The sequence below is a fragment of the Ipomoea triloba genome, chromosome 7 (assembly GCF_003576645.1).
Source record: "Ipomoea triloba cultivar NCNSP0323 chromosome 7, ASM357664v1".
In the NCBI taxonomy this organism is placed as follows: domain Eukaryota; kingdom Viridiplantae; phylum Streptophyta; class Magnoliopsida; order Solanales; family Convolvulaceae; genus Ipomoea; species Ipomoea triloba.
This window is the reverse complement of record NC_044922.1, coordinates 23,413,801-23,434,755: the sequence shown is the minus strand read 5'-3', so window position 1 is coordinate 23,434,755 and position 20,955 is coordinate 23,413,801. Positions and strand designations below refer to the sequence as shown.

General features: G+C 36.8%; 3 protein-coding genes across 4 annotated transcripts in view; 2 read left to right on the top strand and 1 right to left on the bottom strand.

Annotated features, from left to right (window-relative positions):
* Positions 1-373: 373 nt before the first annotated feature.
* Positions 374-7,120, top strand: LOC116025307 (receptor-like serine/threonine-protein kinase ALE2). 2 transcript variants are annotated; one of them, XM_031266505.1, is made up of 9 exons: positions 374-882; positions 1,737-1,820; positions 1,998-2,111; positions 2,179-2,280; positions 2,616-2,984; positions 3,070-3,330; positions 4,308-4,697; positions 4,916-5,156; positions 5,595-7,120. In XM_031266505.1, the coding sequence occupies exons 1-9, from the start codon at positions 822-824 to the stop codon at positions 6,331-6,333; spliced, it is 2,361 nt and encodes a 786-aa protein (XP_031122365.1). In that variant the 5' UTR covers positions 374-821; the 3' UTR covers positions 6,334-7,120. The 2 variants fall into 2 exon arrangements, with proteins under 2 accessions (XP_031122365.1, XP_031122364.1); XM_031266504.1 differs by having other exon boundaries at positions 3,064-3,330.
* Positions 7,121-13,143: 6,023 nt separating this feature from the next.
* LOC116025234 lies at positions 13,144-18,160 on the top strand. The gene is made up of 6 exons (XM_031266390.1): positions 13,144-13,351; positions 14,362-14,508; positions 14,761-14,831; positions 14,933-16,765; positions 17,026-17,182; positions 17,259-18,160. Exons 2-6 carry the CDS (start codon positions 14,370-14,372, stop codon positions 17,981-17,983), a joined length of 2,925 nt encoding a protein of 974 aa, XP_031122250.1. The 5' UTR covers positions 13,144-13,351; positions 14,362-14,369; the 3' UTR covers positions 17,984-18,160.
* A 365-nt stretch (positions 18,161-18,525) lies between these two features.
* LOC116024538 (tetraspanin-20-like) overlaps positions 18,526-20,955 on the bottom strand; it is a 4,868-nt gene continuing 2,438 nt past the window's right edge. Inside the window, exons 3-6 of the mRNA XM_031265450.1 lie at positions 20,328-20,408; positions 20,144-20,248; positions 19,833-20,024; positions 18,526-18,886 (exon numbers count right to left, since the gene is read on the bottom strand). Of these exons, the coding sequence (XP_031121310.1) occupies positions 18,812-18,886; positions 19,833-20,024; positions 20,144-20,248; positions 20,328-20,408 (453 nt within the window). The 3' untranslated portion in view covers positions 18,526-18,811. The remainder of the gene's footprint in view (positions 18,887-19,832; positions 20,025-20,143; positions 20,249-20,327; positions 20,409-20,955) is intronic.

The window sequence follows — 20,955 nt, the reverse complement described above, 5'->3', positions numbered from 1 at the left end:
CACAAGGTGTTAACAATTTTTAAATAATTTGTTACACTTTAGTCAACTAATAAATTGTTTGTTTGTTTTTTCATACGCACACACACATATATATTGCATCAGCATGAATAATAAAAATGGTCATGATGAGGTGTTCCTCGCATCATAAAATGAATAAACAAAATTTGTTGGGATAAACTTTTCAAAAAAGCAAAATCTAAACTTTAGATTTTAGAATGGAAAAACACCTCATTTTCCTTTTTTGCTTTTTGTATTTATCTTTTGTTATTATGGCTGTAAAAAGGTTAAAAATCATTCATGCGGGCAATTCTATTGGTGCGTGGTTTACACGCAACTAGTGCTGGTCGCTACACCGGCAATAAAGCGACCCACCTCACTCTCTCTACACCTTCCGCTCTCTCTCTCTCCGTCGCCGTGTTTCTCTCTCTTGCCGCTAAATCCTCTCTCCCCTCCCTCTTCTCTTCTTCACTCATCTCACCAGCTAAGCCTCCTCGAAGATCTCTCTCTCTCTCCCTGCATTCTCGCTTACTTTCTCATTCCGCCTTCACTTCTTAGATCCCGCCGCCCGACCCGCATTTCATGGATCTGTGAAGTATCCGGCGGCATTGTTCAGCTCTGCTAGGGTTCTACTCTCGTCATGCTTGCTGGGCCTTTGAACTGGGTTTAAAAGACATGCTACACTTGGATTTTTGCACAGGAGTTTATGGAGGGTTTTGTCGGTGCGGCTGGCTTTAGCAGACCCCCAAGAGGGTGCTGTTCCAGATGGTCCCGGCTGGATTCTGAGAATAATGGTGTTTGGAATTTCGTGCTAGTGAGAGAGGATGTCTTCTCTTCTATTTCTCTGTCTTCTCCCCCTTCTCACTCTACTTCCTACTAGTCTCGGTAAATTCAGCTTGCTTCTGCTTTTTGTTTTACATTAATATCTATAAATTCTCCTTTATGCTGATTTGGAAGTTCTGTAGTCAAAATTAATTTTGCATTCATAGGTTGAACTTCAAATGTTCCTAATAAGGATAAACAACAAAGAATTACCAAATGGCCAAGGATTCCAGCTAGAAAATTTGGAGTAAAACTTTTGGTGCTATGTTAAGAACACTATTAGTGATTTAAATTTTAAGCTTGCTTCCCCTTCCTTTTCTGGCAACAATTCCTTTCCCTGACATTGCATCAGAGATGAACAGGCATGAATTGAATAATGAGCTTGTAGGTGTATTATCTATGCAATGCTTGGTGTGTACTCCATTTTCTGTAATACCAATGAATCTCAGAATGTGCAAAATCCCAATCTGAATTCATTTTGGCATCTGGTATAGTGATATGAGGCTTCTTGAAGGTCTTGTCCTTTTTTTTCTCAAAAAAAAAAGGTCTTGTCCTTTTTCCTTATTTGATGTCCATTGCTGCTGTACAAATAATCCATTCTTAGTGTTTGTGTCTGTATGAGTGGTAAGACTCTGTGGTTATAGGTGGTGTAGTCAATCACTTCTTAGCTGTATACCAGCTAGAAATAAATTTCCCTTCAAAGGAAACAATTATGTACCTATTAGATATTTGGGTTGCGCAACACTTAACAAACTTAAATGTAACTCTAGCATTTAGGGAATTGGGGCATTTTGGAATGAGTAACTCATTTGCCTAATCCTGGAAATACAGTGAAATACCTTCCTTTTGTTTCAAGTTAGAGCACTTCTTTTTTGGTTATCTGATTTGTTTTTCTGCATGCATTTCCACTTGATCAGGAATTCTGACTGAACGTATTGGGGTGTCTCCTTCTCTTCTGCCAAGCCAGTCATACATTACAAGAAGATTCTCTCTGGAAGATGGTAGGTTCAAAAGTTTCTTTGTTCTGGTGACATTTTTATTTTCCCACTTTTATATGTTTTTCATCCTCTGATTTCTGCTGATCTAAATTTTGTTAAACCATTGTGTGGTCTTGTATTTGTGATATATATCTGGACTCTGGAGTGCTGGCTTAGTAATCTTTTCTTCATCTTTTGCAGTGAGGTTAGACTCGACCAGTGCACCACTTGCTCCTCTATCAGCACCCCATAGACATCATTCTAAACCTTCTTTCAATCCCACCGCTGTACCAGCACCTTCACCAGGGCCTCAAGGTACTTGTGGTGCTTGTTATCTTTACTTCTGATCATTGCCTTACTGATGTAAAGCTCACTACTTTAGGTCCTCTAGCTAGTCCTAATACTTGGCAAAGGCGTCATCACCGTCGTCATCATCGGGGGAGAACTCCAGCTGCAGTTTCACCATCTCCAGCTACAGGATCAGGTACTGCTTCAAAATTTTCTTCAAAAGGGTCACTCCATATTCAATCTTCTTTCTCTTTCTGTTAATTTATCCGAACAAATCTAGAGCTTCATTTGTTTGATGAAAGACAGATGCATATTGCCTCACAACAGTGCATGCATTTGAAGATTTTGGAAAATGTTGATTAGGACTAAGCAAAAATAAATGTTGCATGTTTGATGTTTCTCACAAGTTTTAGCCATAACATGTTGTTGGACACTGGAAAACTTGACTCTTCTATCTTATGTATTGTTATGTGATGGTGATCCCCATTTGGTTCCTGTAATAGTGAATGATGTTAAAACTTAAACTGGCAGCCTGTGGTCAGACCTGTTTGCCACCATTTGCTTCAGTTCCCCTCCTTTCAAGATGTGATTGTGTGTTTCCAATGAAAGTGAAACTCCTCCTAGGTGTGTCACTTTATGCTATATTTCCCGCCATTAGAGAGCTTGGGCTTGAGGTTGCAGCAGGCACATACCTAGATCCCGATCAGGTGGCTGTAGTTGGAGCAAGTGCTGATAGTCAGAATCAAGAAAGGACTGTGGTTGATCTTAACTTGGTTCCACTAGGGGAGAAGTTTGATAACACCACTGCTCTGCTGACTTATCAAAGATTTTGGGATAAAAAAGTGCCTTTAAACCGTACTATCTTTGGTGATTATGAGGTGATATCCATTATCTATCCAGGTACTTGACTACTTGGTGAACTCCTTACTGTCTTTCACTCTGTTCCTTAGTATGGTTCTATAAGGTCTGAAAGTTTTAGTCTCAGGGCTGTCTTCTTCCCCACCACCTGGCAGTTCTAATGGCCCAAGTGCAAGCATGGGCACTCAGCAGTTTCCTGTTACTGCTGATTTTGTGGACAGGAATCAGAAAATGAGTCCCCGGCTGATATTTCTCATTGCTTCGTCAGCACTAATACTCCTAGTGATTGTCTGTGGGGCCTTTGCTATTCTGTTAAAATGTAGGAGGCCTGGCAGACCATCAAGTGCTGTTGGTCCAGTATTTGTTCCTGCTATAAACAAGAGATCTGGTATGTCTGAATTCAATTCATGTATTTCATCATCATTATTATTTTTGTTGTTGGTGTTGTTATTTTGTATTATTTCTTTTGAAGGTTCTGAATTTATTTATTGTTGCATTTTATTTCTATGTGCTTTACATGGATACTTTAATATGGATATGTTGAAATGTTAAACTTATAGGAGTATATATTAATTTGCTTAGATGTTATATGAAAACCAAGAAATTTATGCTCATGAACACTGGAGGAATTCTTTTCTTCAATTAGATTGGTCACTAATTTGAATTCATTTCTTTTTCGCTATATACTGCACTTTGTTTTTAGTTTCTTGTGTTTTCCTTTTTCTGCATTCCTATGTAGATTTCTAATTATTTGAGCTTGGATAGGTGGATAGCTATAATTAGAAAATGTGTTTAATGTGTATTTATTTTGTTTCCTTTTTTTCTTTTCTTTTTTGTGGGGAAGGGTGACGGTGTAGGCAACAATTCCTTTTACTGAGATATTTGATTTCTTTATATTTCTAAGCCTTTTGTAGTTACCACGGTCACACAGTGTCATTGGCATATTTGCTTATGTCAGCCTTGCTCTCTGATTACCTTGGACTCACTTAGTTGTGGAGATCCTAATAATTGGAACTCTGAAAACATGCCTATTGCCAGTTGCTACTTGCTAGTAGCACGTTTGAATTGATGTGGGCCCTTTTTTGTTAGTCTCTTGTTGATCCTTCTTGCTCTACGGAATCTATTCTGTTACATAAATTTGTGAACATTCAATTTCCAGATTTATGAGAACCTGCTTTCTTTTCTTATATGATGTGGTGGGTGTCTGGTTGAAGAAATGGAGTTAACCTTGAAAGTTTACTTGATATGATAATATAGTTGTGTAGCTCATAACTTGGCTGTCTTTTTGACTCAGTTTGCAATTCTCATTAAGTCAACTGACAAAAGAATTCTACAGAAACCCTCAATTATTAATTTTTTTTGCAGGAATTGGGTCTATGATATCAAGTAGCCCAGCAAGCTCAACATCAGTGTCTCTTGCTTCAGCAATGCCTGCATCTGTTCTTTCTGTTCGAACATTTTCACTTGCTGAGCTTGAGAAGGCCACTGAAAAGTTTAGTTTTAAAAAAGTTCTAGGGGAAGGAGGGTTTGGACGGGTTTATCATGGGATCTTGGAAGACATGACAGAAGTTGCTGTCAAATTGCTTACAAGGGATAATCAGAATGGAGATCGTGAATTTATTGCTGAAGTTGAGATGCTGAGCAGATTGCATCACCGTAACCTTGTGAAATTAATTGGCATTTGCATTGAAGCCCGTAGACGTTGCTTGGTTTATGAACTTGTTCCAAATGGAAGTGTCGAATCTCACTTGCATGGTATTTTCGTTGTTTTCTTTGGTTGCTTTTACTTGCTTCCTATGCTTCTGTCTTGGAGACCTTTTGGGGTTGAAATGTCTTCTGAATCATGTTTTTCAATTTTCTAGAAGTCTTTGTCCTACAAACCAAAAGCATAGTGTTGAATCACCTCTCTGTTATACGCAGTATCTGTTTGCTTAGCAGTGAGCTTCTTTGATGGGATCCTGTTGGTATTTCAGGTATAGACAGGAGGAAAGGGCCTCTTGATTGGGATGCACGGTTGAAAATTGCTCTTGGTGCTGCAAGGGGACTAGCTTACCTTCATGAAGATTCTAACCCTCGTGTAATTCATCGTGACTTTAAAGCTAGTAATGTTCTGCTGGAAGATGATTTTACCCCCAAGGTTTCAGATTTTGGGTTGGCAAGAGAAGCAACAGAAGGAAGTCAACATATATCAACTCGAGTCATGGGAACTTTTGGGTATGTCTATTTTCTGTTTGATTCATAATACCAAGTTTCTAACAGTAATTAATGGGTAGAATATGATCCACATGGGTTAACTGCTGATTCCAAGGTCAGAATGTACAACAGTCTGACATACATTGTGGTAATATCCAAAAATTATTACTTTCATCTCTGATGGGTTTATTTCATAAGAAGAGATTAGTTTGTTTGGCTTTTTATTTATTTATTTATTTTTAATGCTCGTCTTTGAAGGGGAAATAATATACTCTGTAATTAAGAAGAGCTCACTTTCCCTTTTGGAATGTGAGGGGTGGAGTTTATATACTCTTAATCCTTCACCATTCATTATTTGTGCATGCCTTTGAAATACTTGGTTATATTGTTCTGCCTTTGTATTGTAAGACACTTGCAAAAAGCAACTACTTGACAATCACTCTTGACTGTGGATTATAGGTATGTAGCTCCTGAATATGCTATGACTGGCCATCTACTTGTGAAAAGTGATGTATACAGCTATGGGGTTGTACTACTAGAGCTGCTTTCAGGAAGAAAACCGGTTGATATGTCTCAACCTCCTGGACAAGAAAATCTTGTGACCTGGGCAAGACCACTACTGACGACTAGAGATGGTTTGAAGCAATTGATTGATCCTTCCTTGGTGGGAAGCTATGACTTTGATGACATGGCAAAGGTGGCTGCTATTGCTTCCATGTGTGTCCACCCAGAGGTGACTCAAAGGCCATTCATGGGAGAAGTTGTGCAGGCTCTTAAGCTCATCTACAATGATACAGACGAAACATGTGGTGATGGCTGTAGTGTCAAGGAGTCTTCTGTTCCGGACTCAGAATTCAAAGCTGATCAAATCCCTTCGGATAGCAGTTGGTGGAATGCTGGTGGGTTAACACCGCGGTTAACATATGGGGTTGCCTCCTCATTCATGACAATGGAGTATAGTTCGGGTCCACTGGAAGAGTTGGAAAACAGACCATTCTCATCGTCAAGAATGATGGGTGGAGGAGGAGGAGGTGTTGCATTGCCGATAACACATGGAAATCGATCAGGGCCTTTGAGGACTGTGCGGAGTAATCCGAGCTTTTACAGACTAAGGGGTAGTATGAGTGAACATGGTGCACTTCTTCCAAGACGCTCATGGAATAATAATTACGGTAATGAGTATGAAGCTTCTTTCTAGAGTGAAGAGTGTAAATGTACAGTTGTGCTGGAAGACCATTGGGGGGGGTATTGGGGGAAAAAAGAGATGGTTTTTCAGTTTAGTAGAGAATTAGGAGTTTGAAATTTGCCGCGATTTCCATGGGATTGGAGAGAGTGGCGCCCTTGCCTTCTAATTTTGGTCATCTCTACAATTAATTACAACAAACAGGGACAAGGATAATCCGGGAAACTAGTGTACATGTAGTCAATTAACTTCTTTTTTTCTTTTTGAGGGTTCAATATTGGATTGAACTGTTATTTGTATTTTTAGTTAATATTTTGATCTTATTAACTCAACCACCTGGATTTATTTTAAAAGAGTAAGTTTGGTCTGGGGAAACCCGAACAACTTGTAATGGTGTTGTTACACGCTTGGGGGTTTGAACTTTAAAGTAAGCAAAACATGGCAGGCGTCCCTATTCGGGACTGGGAGGTTTTGGTTGATGACAGGCGGCACTTCCCTGAACCAGCTGTGTGTGTATCCAAGCAAACTCGTAGCTGACTGAAACTATGCTAGGCGGGGCGGGGGTTGGATTACTGTCGTCCCTGCGGCGGCTTCTTCCAGGCTTCCAGCACCTCAAGCCACCGCAATCCAACCAAAGGCGGCTATGTCTGTTAATCCCATGGACCATGGTATCGCCTCCATACAACTTTACTGCAAATTTTACAGTAGACCGCGTATCAAAATGACGTCATTTCCATTTCAACACTTTATTGTTGTTAAAACTTTATTGTTAAAACTTTATTGAAATGACCTTCGTTTTGCACAATTGCATTTCCATTTCAACACAATTGCAGTTCCTTTTCAATACAATTGCAGTTTCCTTTCAACACAACTGCAGTTCCTTTTTCGATATAATTACAGTTTCATTCGATATTATACACTCAAATATGTGAAATTGTTATTCAGTTTCTTTCAACATAACTACAGTTTCTTTTATAATACACTGCAGTTCTCTTTCAATACAACTACAATATCATTTTGATATAACTACAGTTTCATTGAACAATATACACCCAAAAATGTGAAACGATTATTTAGTATCAGTTCAACACAACTGCAGGTCCCTTTCAACACAACTGCAGTTCCTCTTCGATATAATTGCAGTACCCAAAAAACGACAACAGTTCCTCTTCGATATAATTGCAGTACCCAAAAAACGACAACTGTAGTTCCTTTTCGATATTGCAGTACCCAAAAAACGACAACTGTAGTTCCTTTTCGATATAATTGCAGTACCCAAAAATGTGAAAAGTTATTCAGTATCAGTTCAACACAACTGTAGGTCCCTTTCAACACAACTACAGTTCCTCTTCGATATAATTGCAGTACCCAAAAAACGACAACTGTAGTTCCTTTTCGATATAATTGCAGTACCCAAAAAACGACAACTGTAGTTCCTTTTCGATATAATTGCAGTACCCAAAAATGTGAAAAGTTATTCAGTATCAGTTCAACACAACTGCAGTTCCTTTTCGATATAACTGCAGTTTCATTCGATAATATAAAAACAAATGTGAGGCAGTATCTTTTGAGATGAACTGTAGTATCAATTACGGAGCTCCGTTACAACTTACGGCAACCGTTTCTTCTACTTACTGAAACGACGTTTTGTGACCATGGTCCACAGTGCCCATGGTCCACCGTATAACGACTGCTACTTTACCAATCCCTCCCCCCACAACCCCAACAAATTATGCTATGGACCCGGCAAGGTGGATCCGGGTCCATGTTCACAATTTTAAAATTCTATATTCACAATTTTAGATCTCAATATATAAAATTACATTACTCAATATTTACAATTTTTAAACTCTATATTTACAATTTTGTTATATAGATTCAAAAATTGTGTTATACTGTGAATATAGAATTCTGTAATTGTGAATATAGAGTTTCTAAAATTGTGAATATAACTTTTTCTTCTCTTTGGTTCGGCCGCCGCCTCCGCATCCTTAGCGGAGGCGGCGTCTTCTCCTCTTCACGATTGTCGTCTTCTTTTGCTCTTTTCTCTTTGCCTCTCCTCTCCATTCTTGCCTCCCCCATCGTCGTCCACCACACCTACGATCTCGCACCGTCTCTTCTCCATCACCATTGAATAAGGAAAAGAAGGTTTTGGGTTTTGCAAAAGGTGAAGTAGGGAGTGGTTTTTCTTGATTCAAAGCAGTGTTGTTTTTTTATTAGTAAGTTTTGTTGTTATTATACTTTTCGTTTATTTGCTTCTCGCATCTTTAGCAAGTTTATTCCCTCTCGCTTCTTTTGTGAGTTTATTCCCTCTCGTTTTTTTTGGCGAGTTCTTGTTATAAGCGTAGAACGATAATTGGTCATGACGTATGTGAACCACAAAAGAATGAAGATTGATACTCGGGTGGTGTCAACGACTTTTGAACTAGAGTATGCCTTCGTTATGTTTGACCAAATTACTATTGACAGTAAAGAAGCTTGGAGTGCTTCTGTCGACTTCAGCTTCAAACTTGTGAAACAGTCTGCGATTCAAGTTTTCGATAACATTGTTAGGAAATTTGTTTCTATGTCTGACTGTAAGGAATGCTTGTCCATTCCATTAATCTTTCTTATAAACGTTTCCGCTTATGATTCAATGAATTAGTCTCGAGAGATTATTATCAAAAAAAAAATTGTGAATATAGAGTTCTAAAATTGTGAACATGGATGCGTCCATGGCATAACAACCGACAACCCCCGACACTTAACATTTACCAAGCTTGTGCAAATTATATCTTGGACTAGAATCCACATTGCATGGTGGATCTTGGTTCAAAACAACATCGTTTAGTGTAACATTAACCATCTATTCTATAGCTCATTCAAATATAGGTTCTTAATTTTAGGCAATTCAAATTGCGATTCTTTCCTCTCTATCTCACTGCATTAGATTTCATAGAGTATCATCATCAAATCATCTTTGCTTGCATCGATTCGATTTTCTATTGCATTATGGAGAGTGAAAGTGATGAGTTAGAGTTGGCCGTTGGACGTGGATGAAACTTCTTCAATTCTATGTTTATGTTTTTCTATTATTTTGGTTTAAATTTCTAATTTTTGATTTGTTTTCCATACTTGTTTCAATATAGGTTAGCATTGTATTTTTTTTTTAATGATTTGATTGTTTCATCAAATTATGATTTTCTTGTTTTAATTTAGCATTGTATTGTTTTTGTGATTTTGTATAATCGTTATTTGTGAATTTGTTAATGCATTTTATGATTTTGTAGTAATTGTGTAATGAAATTGTAGCTTCAATTATTGAGATAGTACTGCCATTACGTACTTTAAGTTTTAGATTTGTGAACCTTTATTACATATATTATCATTATAGAATGTAATACTGTTATTATGGAATTGTATCTTGAATCGTAGATATTGTCATATAATATAGTTTATGAAGTTTAAAAGTTATGTACTTTATGCTTTAAGTTTATGAACATTTAATGGACCTAGAACAAAGTAGTATCATTATTTATGATGTTCTTGTAGTTTTTGATTTATTCACTTTAAACATTCGTTTTATGAACATTTATAACAAATATTATGGATATAGAATATGGTGTTGCTATTACACATGATATACCTATGTACTTTTATCTTCTTTTCCTTGTAGAGTACAACTGAATTTATTCGGCAAGCCCCATTCCCCCTCTACTTAGAATTTAGATTTTCATTAAATCCTTTTATGTTTATGATTTGTTTTTTTTTTTTCCGGTTAAATGTTTATGATTTGTTAGAGTTGTAGTTTGTTTTTTATGCTTGCAGTTGATCAGTATTTGTTGGGTCTTTCAATAAGTTGTGTTGATGAAGCTTATGATTTGTACAGTGATTATGCGTTTAGAATTGGTTTTAGTGTGAGGAAGGGTAAACAAAAATACAAAGGGGCTACCCAAATAGTGAAAATGAAAAAGCTTCATTGTTCTAAGGCTAGTTTTAAAGTGAATGTAGGAAAATATGATAAGTGTTATTCTAAGGTGGATGGAAGGACACGTTGTAGTGTATTTGTTTAGTTTGATATAGATGAGAACAAGATGTGGATTGTTACAAAACATGAGAAGGCACATAATTCATGAGTTGTGTCTACCATGTAAGAGTTATCTTCTTTGATTGCATATAAACGTGAGTATGGATCAGCTTTCATATCTAAAGGATTTAAAGAAGAGTAAGGTTGCTATTGTCGATGGTATTAAGTTTTTAAAAAACCAATTTGGAGAGCTGCCATTTGTTGGTTTTACTTTTCGCGATGCATATATTTTTTTTTTAATTTTATGATGTGTTAAAGAGTTTGGATGAAACTAATTCGAATTCATTGACTGAAATCTTTAGAAGAAGGCAATATAATGAAATATATTTCTTTCATAGCCAATATATTTCATTTTCGAAATGCTGACGCTATGACCCTGTTTGGTAAATAATCAGCCTATCAGCCAATTTTGGCTTATTTGATCACTATTAGTTGTTTGGTTAATAAGTTTTTTGTAAGTCTAAAATACTAAAATTCAAAAGGCTACTCAAAGTAGCATTTTCAATTAGCTTTTTGAGAAAAAAATTATACCAAACAGCTATCAGCTAACAGTCAACCCAATCAGCAAACTTTTTACAATCAGCTAATGTTATTAACAAATCATACCTTCTAACCCAAACAGCCAACCCAATCAGCCAACAGCCATTTACCAAACAGGGCCTATATGTCTTCTACTAAAATACGTATTCTTCAATAAATTACAATAACACGAGAGGTATAAAAAACAACAATAATTTTACAGAGCAATTTGTAATAATTTTGGGATAACAAATAATAATAAATGTAATCACCAAAATAATTTGTCTGAAAACATAAATTACATTTATGCAATTCAAATTCAATTACAACTTTGATGATGACATCAAACAAATGTCGATTTTTCATAAAAACTCATATATATTAGTCTTGCGTTACTTTAACATCCAACATCTAATATGAATACTTGAACAAGAAAACAAAATATCAAATCTCTACCAGAAAAGATATATGCGAAGTCGAACCTACGACCTCATCCATGCGCGCAAACCTTTAAGTACCCGATCCAACCACTTTTCCAATAGTTCCAACTAGTCAAATGACTTGGGTGTTTAGAGGCAAAAAAGTATGGAGTCGCGTTGGGAAAATGCGGAGGTAGCGGATGAAAATCACAGTTTCTAATTAGATCCGGACTTCGAGTGATAATTTACGTTTGGGAAATGCGTTTCCCGTATTATACGAGAAACACATTTCCCAAATGCGTGTGTGTTTGGTTACCGGTGGGTGAATTTGACAAACTCGCGGGAGTCCGGTAATATATGTTTGGGAAATGCGTTACCCGTATTATATGGGAAACGCATTTCAGAAATGCGTGTGGGCGGTGAGAGATCCGCATTTCGCATATGCGGATCTCGTATTATACAAGTAAACCAGCCGCGTCGGTTAGTCGCCGGCGGACTCGTGAAAGATCCGCATTTGCGAAATGCGTTTCTACGGGTTAGTGAACAAAATCTTTCGCGAATGGGAAATGCGTTTGGCGTATTAAATATGAACCATTGAATCGTAACAATGAGGTACAAAATTTCATAATATAATACATAAAAATCAAAATACAAAAAATACACATTTTATATATTTATTTTTTTTTAAAATCTGATTTAGGTACATAATTAGTATTCATATGTACAGAATTTTACAACATAATGCAAGACACATAAATTCATAATATAAGATACCATTATTAATTTTTTTCAGATATAGAATTTATATTTTTAATGTATAAAATTTTATAATACAAGATATAAAAAACTCAAAATATAAAACACATATACATATATTAAGATTTACAGTATAATATAAACCCAGTCATCTATATAAGGATTGGTATTAAATACGCCAGACACATTTCCCATTCGTGAATATGGTTGTCAGATAAAAGGGCAAACTCGCGTCCCCAAACGCATTTTCCAAACGTAGATTTAATGTTTTTGTCCAATCCCCAAAAAAGTAACATTTTTGTCTTCTATTTGGTCAAAAGTTATATTTCAGTCAAAAACCCTAAGATATACGGAGTATTATATGTATAGTATATAGTATATATTACTTATCATATATTTAAAAAATATGATTAATTGTTTCTAGAAGTCGAGAACTGAACTCACAAAGACTGAAAGAGACGTTATCGCACACCCACTGCTCACGTCGCCTAGCCGCCAGGAGTATAAGGGTCATCGGTCGTGCCTACGCCACACCAACCACTCAAATACTTAAAGATTTTCGATTGACTGATTCGGATTAATTGATTCATATAAGTGTTAGCTGCTTTTGCTCCTTTTTTTGTTAAGATCGATTTTATAATAATTTTTTTTATACAATGTTACCTAAAAAACATTCATTCGAAAGTGAAAAAGGAAAAAGAACTAAACAAATTGATCATCCGAATTTTTTTTTTCATATAGTGACTTTTTTTTTTTTTTTTCAATTTCGCCTAGGGACCTATAAAACCTTTGGACGGGCCTGAGTCTAACTGGTTTCAAACATCAAAAATGAAAAGGTTCAAGTCTAACGATTTTGTCCAAAAAGAGGAAAAAACAAAAAACAAAAGCAACATGCAATATACTCCGTAATGCACTTGTGCACGTCTCGTCAAGTCGTCAAATTGATAGAAAAGCTAAAAATTCCGGGTTCAAGTACAATTATCAAAGAATAAAAGGGCCGGTTTGTAAAACAAAATGATATTTATTGGAGAATCTATTTTCGTATGGACTTATTTAACTTCTTCACTCTCGCTCTTGCAAGAACAACAACAAGACGAGTACGACACATAGTCGGTCGACAGACGACGATGAAATCTCTCAGCGAACCCGATTAATCGCCGAGTTTCCGACGACATTATACCCGGAATTTCAGTTTTCCGATACTCCCCCTTCAGCTCCGGCGACACAATGACACTCATTTTCTCTATCTAGAACCTAAAACCGCACAAATCAGGTGAGGTTACATTACCAGAGCTTCGCATTGCTTCTCTTTTAGCAGAATTCTCGGCTGCTGTGCTTTCTAGTTTCTGTCTCTTCTGGTCTCTCTTTCGATCCCGCTTCTCCAAGGTAGATCGATCGAATCTGCTTGTCAATATTTCCCTACCTTTGGCGGCTTGGATTTGCCTTTTTCTTCTTTCGCTTCAGCTTCAGCTTTTTTTTCTGAAATGGTTTGAAAACAGATTTAACCATTTGCTCTTGTTTCAATGATTGAATATTTAGGTTCAAATTAATTTACTTAAACAAAGGTTATGAGCTGACATATTCAGTGGATTTGGGTGAGCGCGTGTTATTAGACCGTTATGTTGGGTTATTTTCATGCTTTGTTCCTTCTCCTTGTTGGTTCTTGGGGCTTGTTCAGGCCTTGATGTGAAGTTTCATGAAAGTTTTACTTTAATGTCTTTTATTATCTAACCACTGCAACTTTATACATAAAGTCATAAAGGTATCTGCTTTGTAGTGAAGACAAATTGGAATAATAATACTTACTGTGTCTTGTCTTCTCTTCTTTCTTTATCTCCCTTGTTATCTTTTAGATTGTTTACAGACTATTATGTCAGAATCTTTGAAATCCCAACTGTTCATAGATTCCATGCCCTTTGTGTCAAATGTATGAAAGTTAAAACCCACACCCCCTCCCCCAATTGATGTGTTTGGGGTGAAATTTCAATATTCAATTTACAGTTTTTGGGTTTGTCTCAATACATGTTGAATAGGCGATACTAGTCCGGTTTGACGGTTTCCTCACTGACTTAGAAAAACTTGCCTCCTTTCTGAGGTATGGAGGAGGTGTACAATAAGAAATTCCCAATTATTTGCAGTGCTATTTTATGGAAGTCATCAGTTACCATATTAATATTGTTATAAGCTACTCTTTACTTTCTGTGTACTTTTGCATTTTCAGTTTCCAATTAGAAGATGATTAATGTTGTTATGGGATTTATTAAATTAGAAGTTCTTCCTCAGGTATCACTATGAATGGGATTCAGAAGGGAAAAACTCGCAATCTCAAGGAACCATTTCCAGGATGTTTGGGAAGAATGGTGAATCTTTTTGACTTGAATATTGGGGTTCCAGGAAACAAGTTGCTCACAGAAAATCCATATCAAGATGGTAAGTTCCTTATCTTTTTTCAAAATCTTTGCTTCCTCATAGTGGAATGCAGTAAGCATGAAAGGATGCTGTTTATAATTATTTTTCCCAAGAGAATCCTATAATCCCCACAATTTGCCCATGTGCTTGTTCACCATGTTCTTTGACTGGTGAAACTAATGATTACTCTTTAGTTATAGCATATGATAGCATATCAGAAAGCTTTTTTTCTCTGGTTTGTTAATCTCATGTCTTGCGTTAATGATTTTACAGGTTTTCCTCCAAGGAACCAATCTGACATGGCAAGCATGCCTCCACTTAAGGACCAAATTGCGGATAAAGTGGTACTTTTCAATATATTTCTGAGGGATAACCACTAGCAGCCTGGTATTTTGTAGAACTCAACCATAATATTGATGTATACTCTTTTAAATGGTGTCTGCAGATTGTGTCGAAATTGAGCGGAACTATTTCAAACAGAAAATCAAATGGAACACCAATGAAGATGCTCATAGCACAAGAAATGTCCAGAGCAATAGACTCTAAACATAATCCACCGAGTGTTGTAGCCAAGTTAATGGGGCTTGACCCCCTTCCACCTCAGCAAGCTGATTCTTCTGAACAAAGAAATTATGCTGGAGGAATTGCAGGAGTTCATGCAGACTCACAGTTGAGTTATTGCAGCAAGAGAAGTGGATCGTTAAATACAGAATTGCAGCATGAGTTTCAACAATATTCAGAGCAAAATCAATGCAAAGATGTGTATGAAGTTCGGCAGCATCCACAGAAGAACTCTCTAAGGAACAAATCATCACAAAAGAGAAGGTTCGATGAGAAAGACAAAAGGATGGCTTTTGTGCGTCAGAAGTTCATTGAAGCAAAATGCCTATCTATAGATGAAAAATGTCGCCAGTCTAATCAATTCCAAGATGCATTGGAAGTTCTCAGTTCCAATACTGATTTGTTCCTCAAGTTTCTACAGGAACCAAATCCTATGTTTTCTCAGCAGATATCCAATCTACAGTCTATTCTTCCTCCCACTGAAATAAAGCGAATAACTGTACTTAGACCTTCCAAGATGGTAGAGAACTGCAAATTTGCTGGAAAGGAGAAGGACGCAGAAGAGGAAAACAGGACTAGCCTGGTAGGCCAAGTGAACAAAATGGATGAAAACCACCTGGATCATTCTCCCTCTTCAGCTAGTTGTAATATTGATGAAAATTCCACTCAACCTACTCGAATAGTAGTACTAAAACCTAGCCCTAGTAGGTCTGGCAACCTCAAGGCTGTGAGTTCCCCACCCTGCATATCACCAGGAGGGTTGCATCATAAAAGTTTATTGGAGAATCCAGAAGATAATAATGCTCAAGAATCAAGAGAAGGGACAACAGAGATCACACAGCAGAAGCATGAAAACTTAGTTGGGCATCAAAGGGATGAAATATTGCTTTCTTCTGTGTTCTCAAATGGCTATATTGGTGATGAGAGTTCATTCAACAAGTCAGAAAATGAGTATGCCATGGGGAACCTCAGTGATTCCGAAGTCTTGTCACCAGCTTCTAGGCACTCATGGGATTTCATTAATAAGTTCAACAGCCCTTTTTCCTGCTCCTCCTTGAGCCGTGCATCTTATTCTCCAGAATCTTCAGTTTCTAGAGAAGCAAAAAAACGACTTTCAGAAAGATGGGCCATGGTGGCATCCATTGGAATTTGCCAAGAACAGAGACCTCTCAGGCAAAGCTCTAGTACTTTGGGTGAGATGCTTTCACTTTCTGATGCGAAGAAGTCTGGAGAACCTGATGAGGGAAGAGATAAAGAACCCAAGGACTTAAATTCCAATCCAGCTGTGGATACAAATAAGAAGGAAGGTCTCGACAGTTCTTCAAGGAATCTCTTGAGGTCAAAATCTGTCCCTGTACCTTCTACCAGATTTGATTCCCAGTTGCAAGTAGAAAGTCCAGAAGCAAAGATGGTGAAAACAGAAATTCTCCAAGAGACAATAAAAGAAAGAAGCATAAAATCATCATTCAAAGGGAAAGTTTCAAGTTTGTTCTCGAGGAACAAGAAACCTAGCAAGCAAATGTTTGGCACCTTGGAATGTGGTGAGGAATCTCATTTGGGTGAAAAATATTTAGATCCTCCTAGAAAAGTAGATGATGATATGAGCCGATGCCTAAACAGCAATGGGCTTGAGTGCTCATCTCCAGATGTGCATGGCTCATCAGGCACAACAGTTTCTTCAAGCTTGCCTGAAATGCATGGCTTTATTTCTTCAGAGGTAATACAGGAACATTTAAGCTAGCATATATTCTCATACATTTGTTTTAATATCTTTCGCAAATTCAGTTGTGATTTTCTCAAGAACACACAAATAAGTTAACTACACCACATATTCAGTTCAAATTCTATCGTATTCTTATAACTTTATGGTTTTATCTTCTATTTGTTTGGCATGCACATTGGGTGGATAGTACTTTGTGCACTTTATGTCCATGTTAGGAGAAGGTTGAAATGGATTCATGTTGGATAAATTTACAGGTTGGACCTGGACCATCTGTAACAAAATATAGGCATTCTGGAAGTCCAAGTGAGAATCAAGATCAACCAAGTCCTATTTCAGTTTTGGGCACATCATTTGAGGAGGATGAATGTGTTACAGAAATATCCCTTGACAATATCAAACCATATTGCCATGGTAAGTTGTGTCATCAGTCATGCCAAAATTTCTTTTCCTTCAACATATTGTCTGATTGTTTTCCATAATCAAACAGGGGAGTTGCCTGTTCACTCGATTAGGTCGAATCTAATCGATAAATCTCCACCAATAGGATCAATGGCCCGCACTCTGTCATGGGATTATTCTTGTGAAGATATTGCCACCTCTTTTTCACTAATACCATCCTCAATGCAAAGGACCAAAGAAGAAGAAGAAAAAGAGTGGTTCTTCATTGTTCAGACAATATTATCAGAGGCTGGCCTTGATGAGGTACAATATGATTCATTTATGTCAAGATGGCATTCACCAGAGAGCCCATTGGATCCATCATTGAGAGACAAGTACATTGTTGATTCACATGAGGAGGAGACACTACATGAGGCTAAGCGAAGGAAAAGGAGATCAACCAGAAAGCTAATCTTTGATTGTGTCAATGCAGTGTTGATGGACATTGCGGGACACAGGCATGACACTTGCCAAAAAATTGTTCCTAGTGTGGTACACAGTACCCTCCTGGAGGAGGGCGAGTCATTAATATTAGTGGACCATATTTGGGAGAAAATGAGGGAATGGTTTTCGGGCAACATGACATGTCTCTCTGGTTATAGTGGGGACGGAAACAGCTTTGTGGTGGAAAGGATGGTAGAGAAGGAACTGGTGGGGAAGGGGTGGATAGAATATTGGAAATTAGAATGGGAAAGTATTGGAAAAGAAATTGAAGGGAAACTTTTGGAAGAGATTGTGCATGAAGCAGTGTTTGAAATGACAAGGAGAATGTGATGCGGCTTTTCTTCTTTAATATATGTATTAGTATTTCCTTCCTTTTAAAATAACAACACTATTATATTTGTATATCAAATCAAATGTTTCATAATAATGATGCTTCTGCTAACATGTAATTCTTAGGTTGTAACTGTATGCAATTCTTATAAACAGTACCCTCTTTTTCTGCCTGGCCCCTGGATTTGTTTCTATAAACATTAACATAAGCTGAAGCTGTATAGTAATTATAGGAAAATGGACTGGACTTGTTTGTTGCAGCTTGAGAAGTAACTAGGAGAATGAAGACAACTGAGTAGGCTGATAATTTCTTAGTTTTGGAGTGCCTGGTTGGAGGAAAGCAATAGTTTTGCATTGGGTTGAAAGTCTAAACTAGTAGTTGGCATGTGTAAGAAACACGTGGACCATAATCTATTTTGCATTGGGTTAATTTTGATACTAAATTAAAGCATGTATTCCATTTCAACTAAAAATCTAAATTAGTAATTGGATTACATATTTAACAGCGGGAACAACTATATGAAGATGACAATGCACATGGCTACAATCATAATTTTTAGGAACTTCAAATTCAGATTGCTTTATCCCAAAGAGATTGAAATTCACACAAACGGTCTAATTCAGCTGACCAAAACACATCACATCTCATCAATACTTACACAGGTGTTGTCTATACATCAGCTATACTCGTATGAGTATTTCATCACTCCCTTTACTGAAATATTTACACAAAAACTGGGAAGACACAATACAAATTGAAAGCCATCCAACAAAGTGTACTGCTCGGTTTTGTCAGTGCCATTTACGCCTTCTGTGAATCAGTGATCCTTATTGGCTCGAGCTTGCAACTGATATGTCTTTGTTCTGTCCATTATAACTAGACCCGCTGTTGTTTAATCCATACTGCAAAACCAAAGATGAGTAAATGAAAATACAAGGCATCAGCTGCTTGATAGATAGGAAGACACAAGTGAAGAAACTGAAACTACCTCCCCCTCTCATACTAGGCAGGTTTTTTAATTAGTCTTTGCTAGACTAAGACATATCACTCACACAACTCACTTGAACTTCAAAACTCTCACAAATGAAGAACCCAACCAGACACAAACAAAAAGAATCTTCCAGCCCATCCCCTATTCTCCCCAATTGTTATACTATGAACCAGGTCTATCTTGTACTGTGGATTTTGGTCCGAAAATTATGTATTTGCAATTAATATATTCTGTACATGCAATTAACTATTTATGTGCCTGTAAATAAATTAAAGACGCATAACATGTTAACTACGAACAAATAAAATAGTAACTACAGATACAAACTATTAACTGCAAGTACAAACTATGTTAACAATATATTGTGTCAGCAGTTAACACTATACTTGCAATTAACAGTTTATGTGTATGTAGTAACTATTTTATGTGTCTTCAATTTATTTACTGACACATAAACTATTAACTGCAAGTATAGAATATGTCAACTGCAGACAAATAATCTAAAGGTTATTTTGGGTCATCCACAATGCAAGGTAGCACCTGATCCATGATATAATTTGCCCTCAATAACAATAATAATAGTAATTGCCCATGGCAACAATTGAATTGCACATTTTGAAGTTCGTATCACAGCATCCACTTTACCCCAAGTGATATACTTCTTCTCTCGAAGGTTGAATCCCCAACCTTAAGTGCCCCCCACATCCCGCCCGGACAGAGCATGTGGGAGGAGATAAATCACGGTAACTCAGTGGCTCAACAGACAAGGCCAAATGCCGGGCCCCGAGTGATATACTAATATCATAAAGAAATGTCAAAGAGTTACTTAAGATTTAGTGTAGTGTTTAAGCAAACACCTTTTCTCTCAACCGCAAACTCCAGATATCAGAATGCCCTGACCTACTGCCACCTTGTGTCAACCCAGATGTTCGGTTTAGACAAGGAGCAAGAGATGATCCTTCCCTGACATCAGAACCTCCCTCAATATCAATGTCCACTCTTTGGTTAGCCAATGCTCTGAGTATTATAGCAAGAAGCAAGGATAAAGCCTAGAGAATACAATATTCAAAAAGAGAATATATATCAAACCATGGAGATTGATCAAAACAAACAGACCATAAATAAGAAATTAAGAAAGAAATTGAAACATTGATACAACATAACATACCTGAATTATAATCACCACAATGCCAACCCACTTGCAAACATCAATGTTGTCTTCAATAAAGTTGCATAAGCTAGCAAGTTCTCCTGTCGGGTCTGTTGGAAGATCCTAAAACTTGGATTAATTAGTAAATAAACAAGGATAAAAAGGCATTTCTCCCAGCAGTGATGATTATGTATAAAGGTACCTTTTCCCAATGGTGATCCAGCAAAATGAATGCCACCAAACTCACTTCCAAGAGAAGTAACACAGTAATTAAAAGAGAATACTGCAATTTTTATTTGGTCAAGGATAACAGTAACAAAGAAGGGAACTGAATCATCTAGTGAGTGACCTTTGGAACTAGAAAATTATGCCATAAAACAAAAGCAAATGAAAAAAAAAAATGGAATGAGAATGGAAAATGAACAAAATATGGAAGAAATTCTCATTTTTTTACATGTTCTAGTTTCCCTTTTTCAAATGTTCAAATATTGGTTTATAATGGTCTAATTCCCCTGTGCTCTATAATATGTGAGAAGCCAGAAATGTCTTCTACAATCAACTTAATACCAAAATCTAGTTGATCCCTTAAAAAATTCATAGCATGCATCCGTTGTTGCTGTGATAAACCTACCAACATACTATTACTCAGATCAATGATCATGACCAAATCTTTGAACTTCTACTGAGAAGAGAGCTAAGCAAGACCATGTGTGCAACAACTTCTAAGTCAGTAACATCAAATATATATATATATATATATCTATATATATATATATATATATATATATATATATATATATATGTATATATATATATATATATATATATAT

Coding starts and splice junctions, on each gene's coding strand:
- LOC116025307 (XM_031266504.1), top strand. CDS start 822: ATGTCTTCTCTTCTATTTCTCTGTCTTCTCCCCCTTCTCACTCTACTT. Junction 2,281..2,615: donor ATCTCCAGCTACAGGATCAG/GTACTGCTTCAA, acceptor TTAAACTGGCAG/CCTGTGGTCAGACCTGTTTG. Junction 4,698..4,915: donor TGTCGAATCTCACTTGCATG/GTATTTTCGTTG, acceptor TTGGTATTTCAG/GTATAGACAGGAGGAAAGGG.
- LOC116025234 (XM_031266390.1), top strand. CDS start 14,370: ATGAATGGGATTCAGAAGGGAAAAACTCGCAATCTCAAGGAACCATTT. Junction 14,509..14,760: donor AGAAAATCCATATCAAGATG/GTAAGTTCCTTA, acceptor ATGATTTTACAG/GTTTTCCTCCAAGGAACCAA. Junction 16,766..17,025: donor ATGGCTTTATTTCTTCAGAG/GTAATACAGGAA, acceptor ATAAATTTACAG/GTTGGACCTGGACCATCTGT.